The 13,768-nt window shown below is 42.3% G+C and overlaps 1 protein-coding gene across 3 annotated transcripts; it reads right to left on the bottom strand.

Annotated features, from left to right (window-relative positions):
- Nucleotides 1-309: 309 nt before the first annotated feature.
- Nucleotides 310-3,001, bottom strand: LOC107815684 (putative acetyltransferase At3g50280). 3 transcript variants are annotated; one of them, XM_075234513.1, is made up of 3 exons: nt 2,525-3,001; nt 1,189-1,758; nt 310-821 (listed from the first exon to the last, which is right to left on the bottom strand). In XM_075234513.1, exons 1-3 carry the CDS (start codon nt 2,961-2,963, stop codon nt 475-477), a joined length of 1,356 nt encoding a protein of 451 aa, XP_075090614.1. In that variant the 5' UTR covers nt 2,964-3,001; the 3' UTR covers nt 310-474. The 3 variants fall into 3 exon arrangements, with proteins under 3 accessions (XP_075090614.1, XP_016496791.1, XP_016496790.1); XM_016641305.2 differs by having other exon boundaries at nt 1,189-1,716; XM_016641304.2 differs by having other exon boundaries at nt 1,189-1,728; nt 2,525-3,000.
- Between the last annotated feature and the right edge of the window lie 10,767 nt (nt 3,002-13,768).

Raw genomic sequence — 13,768 nt, 5'->3', positions numbered from 1 at the left:
TGTTGTTAGATTGTTAAAGTAACTAAACTATTTGGAATTTATATGCTGATACTTGAAATCAAATGGTTACAAGCGTTTTTGTAATTACATGGAGAACCCATAACTAGGTTTTGCTGACCACTCCGGCTTACTTTGCTCTTTGTTGGTTTGTCTTGGATAGATGCAAACGTAATTAGTGATTCCAACCTAAATTATTCTAATTGATATTGTGACAATACCTTTATTTACAATAATATTACTTTTTATATCTCACTTTGGTATTTGCAAAGAACAATAACAAAGAATTCGAAAATTAGTAAACCATACTCATTTAGAAAATAGTCTTAGGCAATTTCTAAAACATTTGAAATTAGCTACGGTGATTGGGTCCGGGCACAGCCCGGGCTAACCCAACTAGTTACATATATATATAACTTATCCACGCTTTTGTGAAGCATTAATCTCCATTATTACATTATAATTTTCGTGTAAATTTCAAACAGTAACAGCTTCCATGAAATTTGCATCTTCTCCCATAGCATGCAAAGTTTCAGGGGTCAAACAAGCTTCAATGTCAATACTTCCTTCTTCCACACCACTAAAAATTGTCATTTTCCCATCATGTTTGTTTCCAGCCCCACTTCTCACGGCAATTGGCCTCCCCCATCCAAAATCATTGCCGTACACGTCGAAACGCGGCGAGCTGCTAGCAATCAAGCTATTAGTCACCACCTCACTCTTTTTCACTATCTTTGGATTTTTCACCCAACTTTGGTAAAAGTTCATAACTTCTTCGTGGGTTTGCATGGCTACCACCTTATTCATTTGCAAAGCGGCCCAGCCTGAACCAGAAATGAAGTCAGAATTTAATTTATAGGCTATAAATGTTTTTTTAAAATATAAATTCAAAAAATAACATTTAATTAGTCCTCAGAGCCAATTTAATTATGTGATTCGAATTTCGAGAGTCAAACTTCTACAAATTCGGATATAGAATCATTAAGTTATTTGAGAAAAAATACATTTTTGAAAACTACTGAAAAAAAACACTAAAAGTAATAATAATTAAAAATTCAAATATTTAAAAGTCATACAAAATATGTGGTCAAAGAAAATCTGCGTGATTATCGAAATTTGAAGTGACAAAAGGAATATATAAGATTGTGGCTTCAATTGAATCATTCCTTAAACTATACATCTGTCACTCACCCGAATTATTCTCTAGCAACTCTCTGGCTGTGGTTGTCACGTTCACAAAATGTACTGCATTTCCAAAATAGCCTTCACGTAAAGGCGGCTGAAGCCTTGGCCTTGCACCTATAAGTATTTTGAAACTAAATTTTTCGTCAGCTTTTGTACCAGTGCGGCAACGAATAACAGTTTGCCATAGATGAGCCAAAACGGCTTGTAAAGAAGAGATACAAGTCTTTTGGTCGGTTCCAAATTCAGAGTTGGCTTTGGCTTTGAGCTGAGCTATGTTTTCCTTGCTAAAATGGAAAACTCTTTCTTCCAACAGAGGTGGATCAAATTCATCGTACAGATGTTCTTTAGGTAAAGTGACATGAATTTGGGAAGCAGTAAATTTAGGAAACCAACGTTCTAGGACCGGCAGTTTATTCACTGTAAGATTAGAACTTCTAGTGCGTGATATTTCGGACCAAGAATTGAAGAAATGCCAGAAAGAAGTCCCATCGGCTACACAATGATTGATAGTGCATCCAATGAAGAATCCATCCACTAGTTCAGTGACTTGCACGGCCAACAAAGGTTTAGAAACACATGATAGAAACATAACATAATTAGTATAGAGTAATAAGTAAATAAATATATATTCTGTCTATACTAATTTAAACTTTTAAGGACATAATTCACATAATTTAATACTACCTCCGCTCCAGTTTATGTGAACCTATTTTTTTTTTGTCCGTTCCAAAAAAAAGATCCCTTTCTAGATTTGGAAACAATTTTGCTTAGACTTACAATTCTACCCTTAATGAGAAGCTTTTATAACCACACAAATACTCTGCGCCCTTTTTTGAATTGTTTAGGACCACAAATTCTAAAAGTCTTCATTTTTTCTTAAACTCCGTACCCAGTCGAACAGGTTCACATAAATTAAAACAGAGGGAGTATGATATTAGGGCAAATCGAGGTCATGAATTCAAATATCACCCCACATAGAAAAGCAAAATATATTTTTCACGTGTTTGACCTATGAAAGAGAACCAGACCGATAAATGAGAGGCATGTTGAGATACATAATTAAGTACTCTGATGAGACAAATAAGATTTTCTTTGATCGTGTTTATTGCAAATACTTTTTTAATAATTTTAAAATTGTTAACCATTGTGATTTATATTTTTTTTATGTAGTATCTAAATATGTAAATTTTATTTTAAAAATTCTATTTTAGACCAACAATTAGGACCATAATACTTTGAAAAGGTTCACACAAACTAGACGGAGGGAGTAACATCTAACTAAACATATGCTCTCTTAATTAAATTTTTAGATGATATAATATATCCACACAATTGAAAACACCTTCAAAGTTGTGAACTCCATTCAGTGGAAAGAATGATTTGACAATCTTTGGCACATAAGTTGGCTCCACGATATCAGCCACAGTCAAGCCTGGTGCAGTGGCATGAGTGAATTCAGCTCCTTCATTGTTGCAATTAATAAAGAAAGATAAGGTGTTGTCACTGTTTTTACAAGCAGCAAGTCGACCGGCAAGGAGAGGGAAAAAATCTAGAGTATCAGAGAGTGAGGTTTTAAGGCGATTGATGATTTCTGATGATGTTGCTAACTTTCTATGTTGCTGAGGATTTGGTTTTCGGAAAAGTAGTCCTTTTTGGATTGGATCTACTGTGAGGAGTTGAAGATCCCATGGAGTTAAGTGAATATTTTTGGTAGGAGAGTTTCTGTCTATGGGTTTGCCTGGCATAATTACACATGTAGATACCACTTGAAGTTTCGTCATCTCTGGACATTTGTTGCAGAAGATAAACGGGGGAGAAAGGAATTATATATATTGCTCAGATATGGCAAGTGACAAAGACCTAACAATCTAATTAAAAAATTTGCTACTGCTAGTATTTATCTTTTTCTTTTCTATTTTGTTTTTTTGTTTATTGAGTTAAAAGCGTACGTAATAGTTTTTCGGATTTTGCTTATTGGCTCTAAAGTATACTTTACAATACTGTACGTAAAGACTTTTCCACCGAACCACTTTGTTTTAATATATAGCTACTAGCTTCAACTGCTTTCACTTATTATTCACATGCTCAGGTATATATTATTATATGCAGTATCATTTAAATGATTTGACACTATATATGTTCTTTTACATCCATGTTAATGTACGAAGAAGTTATACCTGTTTTTTTTTTCTTTTTTCTTTTCGTTTGCTGACTAACAAAGTTATTTTTGAAAACCAAAGTTGATCTATACTGTTTACTCTATAAAACGGATAACAATTAAATTTGTAAGTGGTTTTAATGATACGTGAATTTATTCAATACAAACAGTAAAGATTACTTAAATAAACAGATAAGAGATGTAATAAATTATCAAATCGCTTGAAAATAAGGAGGATGATTTTGGACTCGAGGGCAGCCTCAATGAAGTATTCGTCTTCGATCCCGGATTTATAATAATGAAGCACTAACCAACAAACATAAGAGTTTTGAATAACAGAATAATAGTATATTATCTTGGTATGCGTGTTACAATGTATCTAATGAATAATCAAACCCCCTTTATATAGTAGGGGAATCCTACTCTAGGTACAATACCATAAAAGGTAAAAAATCCTATGTTTAACTAATCATCAGATTTTCGCCGGTACGTGCCGAGATCCACGCCGCGGTATCTGGCCGGTCACGGATATCATGGCCTCCTGTTAATCATGTTCGGTAGCCCGATAATGCTCTCTGAAGTCTTTTAAGATTTGGACCGATACCGGGGTCACGTCCCCGATATTCTCGAGGGCGGGCGTCGTCCCCCCGGAACCTATCCCGATGAGTCCCTTTACCTTGATTCGGCTCCTTGTCATCACGTCCCTTACTCGATTTATTTTATCGAAAATCGGGCCATCTCATGGGTCCGATTTCAACATTATACAGATAGTCCCCTCGTTTCTCGGAGAGTAAGTTTTACGGAAACGACGAGGAACAACATGAGTTCTTCGATCTCTTCTCCAACACGCTATGATACAAAACGATAAAAAAACTGAAACGTCCCATCAGTCGCGTCATAATGTCCCCCAACGTGTGTCAGCCATCGGCAGGCCACTCCTAGATGCGAAACGACACGAAGCCCCTATAAATACCCCTTCTTTCATTCATTTTTTACTTTTGACCAAGCTTCTACCTTCGATCCTTCAAGATATCACTATCTTCCTTCATTCTTCAATATTATTACCTTTGTTCTTCAGATTGCAATCTTTCTTTTACCCCTCACTTAAGACAATGTGCTTGATTTTCTTCACAAGTTCTCACCCTTTATCTCCTCATTCTCGTTCATACTTTCAAACCTTCTTATCTAGATAAATAAAAATGGCAAAGACTTCCAAGACCTTTCCCCGGAAAGAAGCTCCTTCTTCTTCGCAACCGATCACTGAGGTCGAGGAGACCGCCCCTAATGTGGTCGTCTTCGAGAGGTCCGCTTCTGGCGCGGACACTGATGTATCGGCAGCCGAGCCCCCCTTGAAAATGTTCGTCACCGGGGGGGGGGTGTTCGGTTAATGATGACTTCAAGGTCGATAAGCCCTCTTCGCTTCAAGGTTGATGTGAGGCGGTGTCACGATACATCTGCTCCATTATTAAGGTTGTTCTTCCTGCAGTGCAAAAGGACTGCGGCTGGGCGGATAAGGATGTAGTGATTCCCGGGCCCGATGATGACATCACTACCTATGTTGAGGGATATCTGAGTGTTTACATTTATCCCTTTACATTGGGCCCGGTGGACTCGGTCATCTTGGACTTTTGCAAGAGGTATGACGTATGCCTCTGCCAAATCCACCCATCGCTGTGGAGGATCGTGATCCTCCTCCAATCTTTGTGAACAAAATTGACTCATGTACGTTCCCTATCGATCATCTACTCCGCTTGTACAGTCCCCGAACCTTCCAGAGGGGACTGATAAAACTTGTACGCCGGGCCAGCAAAGCCCGATTTTTAAGTATCGACAAGGACCGGGATCGGGGTTGGCAAGGACGCTTTGTCCGAGTGAGGACCGCCGACATGATACCTATCAAGTGGAGGTCGTTCCCCGAGAAGTGGAACATATCACGTAAGTATAACTCCTTTAAAACATTGATTTTACGTTTCATCTTCCATTTTCTTAACGGTGCTTACTGTGGTGCAGCCCTCACTCGAGTCCAAAACTCCATTCCTCGGCTCAAGGAATGGATCGGAGGCATTTGTTCGCAGATGCCTTATGTCGAACACTCATCGTGCGAGCTCTCGAAAGGCCGTTGGGAGGCCCGTTCTCATGGTAATATTCCTCTCTCCGAGTAAGTAGCACTAGACTTTCTTTTTCAACACTATGTCCTCATTGTTTCTTTTCTTTTTTGCAGGCTTGCCTAGGACCATCGAGCTTAGGCCCTTGGCAGGGGGCGAGAACCTTCCTGCTGATCCTTATGCTTCGGGGCAGCCCGGAGCCACAATAGGAGAGAATAAAAGGAGGAGGGCCCCGAGTTCGTAGAAGAAGAAACCAAGGAGAAGGTTGGCTCATAAGCCAAAGGAAACCTCCAGCTCCCGAGTGCCTGACTCAGATTCACTCTTCCGGCTCAGGGACGAGCCCGAGGAGGACGATCTTTTTGTGGCTCGTGAGCCATCCATTCCAAAGGAACAAGTGGCAGTCGAGGGGAAAACAACAGAGTCTAATCCCCCTCAAGTTCACGAGGCTGGTATAGAGTACATATTTGATGAAGCCCGAGCGACGAAGGAGCGATCGAATGAAGGGGCTCATGGAGCGGACGAACCCATCTGATGCTTCTTTGATGGTGTAGACTCAACCACCCTGGAAAACTTCTCTGGGTTGGGTGACTTAGAGGTGCCGAGGAAAAGTTCATCCTCAGAGGTCGGTGGGCCAAACTCGAGCCCGAGGTTGGTCAACTGGTTCCCCTCTCCGAGCACGGATCCTGGCTGGAAGCGATCAGTTGTTATCACCATCCCGGAAGATGTCTGGGTTCTTTCCTCCCATGTCGAGGTAGCTAGCTACCTCCGATTCCTGGTAACCAAAGAAGACCAAGCAAAAATGAACGAAGTGGATGCACCATGCTTGTTCAATGAAGCACAACAGGCGATGAATCGAGTAAAGTGTTATCACACTCTTTTATCTTCGAATTCAGTTTTTGATGACTCTAATGCCTTTTCTTTTCACATTTTGCAGGCCTCGGTGCTCCACCATAAAACCTTTCTCATGTACTGAGATGAGCTTAGCCAACTCGAGACCGATGTCAAAGGGTTTGTTGAGAAGAGGGATATGTATAAGCTTTTCAGCGAGCAACGCGAAGGAGAAGTCAAGAATCTCCATGCTGAGTTGGACGCAGCTCACAAAGAACATACCGACCTGGTGGAACAGGTAAAGATCTTCGAAGTTAGTGATCACAAGTTATGCTTGGTGACTAACTATCAAAATTCGCAGGTCCAACAGAAGCTTGATCGGATCCACCAGTTTCGAGCCGAGATGGACGAGGTCAAGGTCATAGCCAAGGAGTGGAAGGGAAAAATGGACCGATTGAATTTGGAAAAGGAGACTGCCCGAGAGCAGCTGGCCTCGGCGGAGGTCCAACTTTAATCGGCGAGGGAGAAAGCCGAGGCTCGGTCCTAAAAAATCTAAGACCTCCAGTCTCAACTGTGCTCGGCCATTGCTGGACGGGATACCCTTCGCAAGGAGCTTAAAATGTCCAAGTCAACGGCGAAAATAATTAGGGCCGATGCTGAAGAGGTGGTGGCCCAGTACAGAGCTGACGCTGAGGCATCCCAGGACCGCCTAAAAGTCATTGTCGAATACGTGAAGTGACAGTCCCGAAGAGAGGCTCTCGAGGAATTTCATGCCCGGGGTTTCGACCTTTCGGCCGAGATCAAAAATGCTAAGATGCTCGAGGTTGAGGCCAATAAGTTGGCAGATCCCGAGGATGAGAAAGGCTCCAAGGATTCCGGCAAATTCGAGGGAGGAGAAGACCCCGATGGTCTCGATAAAGAGACGGGCTCCAACGAATATCTGGCTTAGGTGCCTTGTAGATTATCTTTGTTTTTGTGTTTTTGTATATTTTGTTGAGGCCGTTTGGCCTTTGTAAAGATATTTATATATATACCAGGCTTTTCGTTTTTCCCTTTGGCAATTTTCAAGTTTGTTTCTTTTGGCTTTTTCTTTACGATTTCAAAGATTTTAAATGCCTTAGCATGTAGTAATAAGGTATTGTTGGGAGGTTCGAACAAGTCTTGTTCTCGATGTAATTTTGCTTAAAACGCGTGGGGGCTTGGTACGACCGGAAGTTTTCCCCAAAGTGATTACTTAGAAATTTTTATATTATAATTTTGGCGAGGGCAGCCTTTGGACCAGTTTGGAATTTGTGAAGGCCTTATGTTTTGGTTACATGTTTTGGACGTCACCGAGCCGTTTCTAGGGTGACCGTATCCTTTTAAGTTCGGGTATTGCCCAATAGACTTATTTCCCCGGGTTTTGATACCCAAGCCACCTGGGATTGCCCAGGACGACAGTCCCCGAGTGTGGGTGACCGTAGCCTTTAAAGTACGGGCACTGCCTAATAGGTTTTTATGCCCCCGAGCTTCGACAGCCCGAGCCATCCGAGTTTGCCTTGGACAATAGTCCCCGAGTGGGGGTGTTCTCTTGGATCTGGATAGAGGTGGACCTTGGGCTCGATGTCCTTAAGGAACAAAATGTAGTAGTTTTTAGGAGACAAAATATATATATCTACAAGGTAGAAACATTCTTTCACTTATGTGCGCAACATACAAGATTGTAAATGTGTACAAGCTTTGTGTTATGGCTTAAGTGGTGTATGTGGGCATGGTTCATTTGATCGATTGTCTCTTACAATAAATCTTATCCACCGAGCCAAGACTATTTGAGCACAAAGTTTCTTTCCTTGCTAAAATCATTATCCGAGGGTGATGGCCCCCAGTATTTGAGGACGATCGTAGACTGGGCTTGGATATTGTTGATGTGACCCTCGACTCTGGTTCGTAGTCGGTCTTCAATTCTAAGTTAGCACGATCTACTATTGCCTCGTTAAAAACCTTGCCGGAAAACCCATTTGGGACAAAATCGGTTCAAGGATAAAAGAGTGCAACGCGTACTTTCAGGCCTAACAATTGCATCATTATTTGGTTGTTGCTTGCAAGTGTTAGTTTAATTCGTAATATATGTAAAGAAAAGAAGGAATGGGGTCGTACCTTAGCAATAGTACCGTTTTAAGTGGGTCACGTTCCAATTGTTCGGTAGTCGCACACCGTTCCCTGCTTCGAGTTTGTACGATCCTTTTCCGGTGATCTTGATAATTCAATACGGGCCTTCCCAATTCGGTCCAACCTTACCTTCGTTTGGGTTCCAGGTGTTTAATGACACTTTTCTTAACATAATCCACGATATGGAAGTGTCAAAGGTTGGCTCTCTAGTTTAAATACCTTTCGATCCATTGTTTTTGGGCGGCTAACCAGACGAGGACGGCCTTGCGCCTCTCGTCCAACAGTTCCAGGCTCGTTCTCATGGCCTCATCGTTTGACTCTTCGGTCACATATCGGAACCTGAGACTCAGTTCTCCTACTTCGACCGGTATTAGCTCTTCGGCACCATAGACCAGCGAGAACATGGTGGCCCCGGTACTAGATTTTAAGGTTGTACGATATGCCCAAAAACTTCGGGTAAAATTTCCTTTCATTTTTCTTTGGCGTCGACCGACCTCTTCTTAAGATTTTGGAGTATTGGTTTGTTTGTAGATTCCGCATGCCCGTTCCCACTAGGGTGATAGGGTGTTGATAGGATCCTTTTGATCTTATGGTCCTCGAAAAATTTATTCACCTTACTGCCGATGAACTGCTTCCCATTGTCGCACACGATCTCAGCCGACATTTCGAACTGGCATATTATGTGGTCCCAAATAAAATCAATAACTTCTTTCTCCCTGACTTTCTCAAATGTCTAGGCTTCCACCCATTTAGAAAAATATTCAGTCATAAATAATATAAATTGAGCCTTACCGGGGGCCCATGGAAGGGGGGCGACGGTGTCCATTCTCCATTTCATGAATGGCCAGGGTGACAAGACCGAATGTAGTAGCTCTCTGGGCTGATGAATCATCGGTGCATGCCTCTGACATCTATTACATTTTCACAAGAACTCATTTGCATCTTACTCTATATCGATCCAGTGCCGACTCTGATTATTTTACGAACTAACGATTCGGTGCCCGAATGGTTCCCGCGGGTGCCTTCGTGAACCTTCCCTCAAAATATATTCGGTATCTCCTGGACCCAGACATATGGCGAGTGGTCCATCAAACGTTATCCTGAATAGGGTATTGTCTTCGGACAGGATGGACTTGGTCGCCTTTATGCGTAGAGCTCTCGATTCTTTAGGATCCGAGGACAACTTTCTGGTCTTCTGGTAATCTATGTACTTGTTTCTCTAGTCTCAGGTCAGGCTTGTCGAGTTTATCTTGGCGTGGCCTTCTTCCACTACCAATTTCATGAGCTATACGACTTTTCTCGAGCTGAATTCATCGTCATCAACTGACGATCCCAAGTTAGCAAAAGCATCAGCTTCGCTGTTTTGGTCCCGAGGTATATGTTGCAAGGTCCATTCCTTGAACGGATGTAGTGTTACCTGCATCTTATCCATGTACCTTCGCATTCGTTCCTCTTTGACTTCGAACATCCCATTGGCTTGGTTTACCACGAGGAGGGAATCACACTTAGCTTTGATCACCTCGGCCCCCAAGATTTTAGCCAGTTCGAGACCTGCAACCAAGGCCTCATACTCGACCTCGTTATTAGTCAATGTTACAGTTCTAATAGATTTCCTAACTACATTACCCATCGGTGGTTTCAACACAATGCCAAGTACGGACCCCTTTGCGTTCGAGGTACCGTCCGCAAAGATAGTCTAGATTCCGGAGGAAATCCCCGAGTTCAACAACAATTCCCTTTCGACTTCGGATATTAGGGCCGGCGTGAAGTCTACAACGAAGTCCACCAAAATTTGAGATGTAATGGCGGTTCGGGGTCGATATTTGATATTGTACCCGCTGATTTCTACGGCCCATTTGGCCAATCGCCCCGAGAGCTCGGGTTTATGCATTATGTTCCTCAACGGGTAAATAGTTACGACATATATGGGATAACATTGAAAATACGGTTGTAACTTCCTAGAAGTGCTTATCAAAGCGAGCGCCAATTTTTCCAGGTGAGGATACCTAGTTTCGGCCTATCCTAGAGACCTACTAACATAATAGATAGTAAATTGCGTACCTTCCTCTTCCCAGACTAGGACACCACTTACCGATATCTAGGATACCGCCAAGTATAGGTACAACTGCTCGTCTGTCTTCGGAGTATGAAACAAAGCCGGGCTCGAAAGGTACTGCTCGAGTTCCTCTAAGGCTTGTTGGAACTCTGGGGTCCATGAGAAGTTATTCTTCTTCTTCAATAACGAGAAGAACCGATGGCTCTTGTCGGAGGACCTTAAAATGAATCGACCCAAGACAGTTATGTGCCCGGTTAACCTTTGAACGACCTTGACATTGTCCACCACGGTAATGTACTCTATGGCCTTGATTTTATTGGGGTTGATATCGATTCCCCGGTTAGACACCATGAATCCGAGAAATTTCTCGGACCCGACTCTGAATGCACATTTCTCCAGGTTCAGCTTCATATTATATTTCTTCAATATGTTGAAGGTTTCCTAGAAATATTTCAAATGTTCCTCTACTCGTAGGGACTTAACTAACATATCATCAATGTAAACCTCCATTGATTTTCCTATTTGTTCTTCGAACATCCGATTTACTAGGCGTTGGTAAGTGGCACCGGCATTTTTTAGTCTGAATGGCATTACGTTATAGCAGTAGGTGCCGTATTTAGTGATGAAGGACGCTTTTTCTTGGTCGCCCGGGTCCATCCGATTTTGTTTTACCCGAAAAAGGCATCGAGAAAACTGAGGGTCTCGTGGACGGCCGTGGCATTGATCATGCGATCGATGTTGGGAAAAGAGAAAGAGTCCTTAGGGCATGCCTTATTCAAGTCTTTGTAGTATACACACATTCTTAATATATTCCCCTTTTCAGGGACTACCACTATGTTTGCTAACCAATTCGGGTACTTAACCTCCCGAATGGATCCTATTTTAAGGATTTTTGATACATTATCTTTGATAAATGCATGCTTGACTTCAGATTGAGGCCTCTTATTCTGTTTGATCAGGTGGAACTTCGGATTCAGGCTCAGCTTGTGAGTAGTTATTTTCGGCGGGATCCCTGTCATGTCATGGTGGGACCAAGCGAAACAATATATATTAGCTATAAGAAACTTAATGAGTTTTTCCTGAGCTCAGGACTTAACCCTGTTCCCAGGTATACCTTGCGATCGGGCAGGTGCTCGATCAATATGACTTGCTCCAGTTCCTCAACTATTGATTTGGTGGTGTCGGAATCGTCGAGGGCTTGAAAGACTTGGGAACTCTGTAGTCGTCATCCTCACCCGTCCCCTATCTTTCTAGTTCGGTCGGGACCGGTGTCAGTGATTGCTATTTGGTCTCTTCCTTGGTTATAACGACCCAACCGGTCGTTTTAATATTTGCACTTTGCTCGGTTTTTTGAGGACATGAGTAGCTCCGTATGATGTACTTTGACTTGTGTGAATCATCGTTTTTGGTTTGCAGGTATTTCAAAATCGAATTGAAAGAAAGAATTTCATTATTGAAGCTTTAAATTGAGAGAGTTGACCAAGTTTGATATTTTAGCATTTGACCTCGTATTGGAATTCTGATGGTTCCCTTAGCTCCGTTAGGTGATTTTGGACTTAGGAGTGCATCTGGAATGTGATTTGGAGGTCCGTGGTGGAATTAGGCTTGAATTGGTGAAATTGGAAATTTGGCAATTTTTGGTCGGCAATGGAAAATTTGATATTGGAGTCGGAATGGAATATCGTTATTTGGAGTAGGTTCGTAGTGTCATTTGTGATGTGTGTGCAAAAGTTGAGGTCATTCGGACGTGGTTTGGTTGGTTTCGGCATCGGTTGTCGAATTTGGAAGTTTAGAAGTTCTTAGGCTTGAATCCGAGGGTAATTTGGTGTTTTGATGTTGTTTTGAGTGATTCAAAGGTTCGACTAAGTTTGTATGTTGATATATGACTTGTTGGTATTTTTGGTTGAGGACCCGAGGGCCTCGGGGTGATTCCGGGTGGTTAACGGATTTGTCGAAGTTGAAAAATGCAGCTGAAGCTGCTGCTACTGATATTTCCGCACCTGTGAAAAGGGGAGTCGCAGGTGTGAGGTCGCAGGTGCATTTGGGGTAGCCGCAGATGCGAAAATGGAAGGCCAAGGCTGCGAACACAGGTGCGGAGGATTTGCCGCATCTGTGAGCCCGCAGGTGCGAGGCCTTAAGCACAGATGCGGAAAGGAAGAGTTGAGCCGGTTCCGCAGAAGCGGAAGTCAAGGTGAGGAATTTGAGGTCTTAAGTGGTTCTCGCAGGTGTGAGGATTCGACCGCAGGAGCACACATTTGGCCGCAGATGCGAATGTGCTGGGCAGAAAAGCCCCAGCTCGTGGTTTTGTCTTCATTTTTCAATTTTTGGATTTGAGAAACTCGGGAGAGAGGCGATTTTTTGAAGGTTTTCAAGGAGCAACATCGGGGTAAGTGATCATAACCATAATGGTATAAATTTCATGAATCTATGGCTTTGTTCATCAATAATTAGTAGGATTTTGGAGTGAAAATGAGGGGTTAGGGCTTGAGATATTTGGAGTGTAATTTAAGGATTTAAAGGACCAAATGATGTCGGATTTGGATAAATTTTGTATGTGCGGACTTGTGAGTGAATGGGCTTTCTAGTTTTGTAACTTTTATCGGATTTCGAGACATGGTCCCAGAGGGCAGGTTTGAGCCAATTTCGGGTTTTGAGTCTAATTTGGTATTTTTCTTGTGGAATTGATTCCTTTAGCCTATATTGATCGTACTGTATTTCTTGTGGCTAGATTCGGGATGTTTGGAGGCTGATTTGAGAGGCAAGGGCATCGCGGAGTAGGATTTTGCTTGGTTTGAGGTAAGTAACAATTTTAAATCTGGTCTTGAGGGTACGGAACCTTGAGAAATTCATATGATGTCGATATTTAGAGGTGACGCACACGTTAGGTGTTGGACGTGTGAGCAGGCACCGAGCGGGATAGAGACTTGGTCCATCCTGGTAGACTGTAAAGTCAAATACACCTTGTTATTACCTGTTCACTCTTGCTTTCGAATTATTGACTGTCTTACATGTTAGAAACCATGCTTAGGTTATATGGAAACCTATTGGGGCCCATAGTGGTCGTAAGCTTGTTGCATTGACTGTTAAATTGTTGTCTTGTATTCAGTCCTTGTTTGCTTATGCATTTTGTTCCTGTTCTCTCCCATGATTTGACTTGTACTTGTTATAGTCCTTGTTTGGGCTATTGTTGTGATAATTGTGAAGCTGGAAAGGCTAGTGACTGATATAGGGCCTGAGTGCCGAGTTGAGCATTGTGTGAGATATATTGGGCCGGGATGCGCGCCGCAGTAA

This window comes from Nicotiana tabacum, chromosome 17 (assembly GCF_000715075.1).
Source record: "Nicotiana tabacum cultivar K326 chromosome 17, ASM71507v2, whole genome shotgun sequence".
Classification (NCBI taxonomy): Eukaryota; Viridiplantae; Streptophyta; class Magnoliopsida; order Solanales; family Solanaceae; genus Nicotiana; species Nicotiana tabacum.
This window is presented reverse-complemented; position numbering and strand designations above follow the sequence as displayed.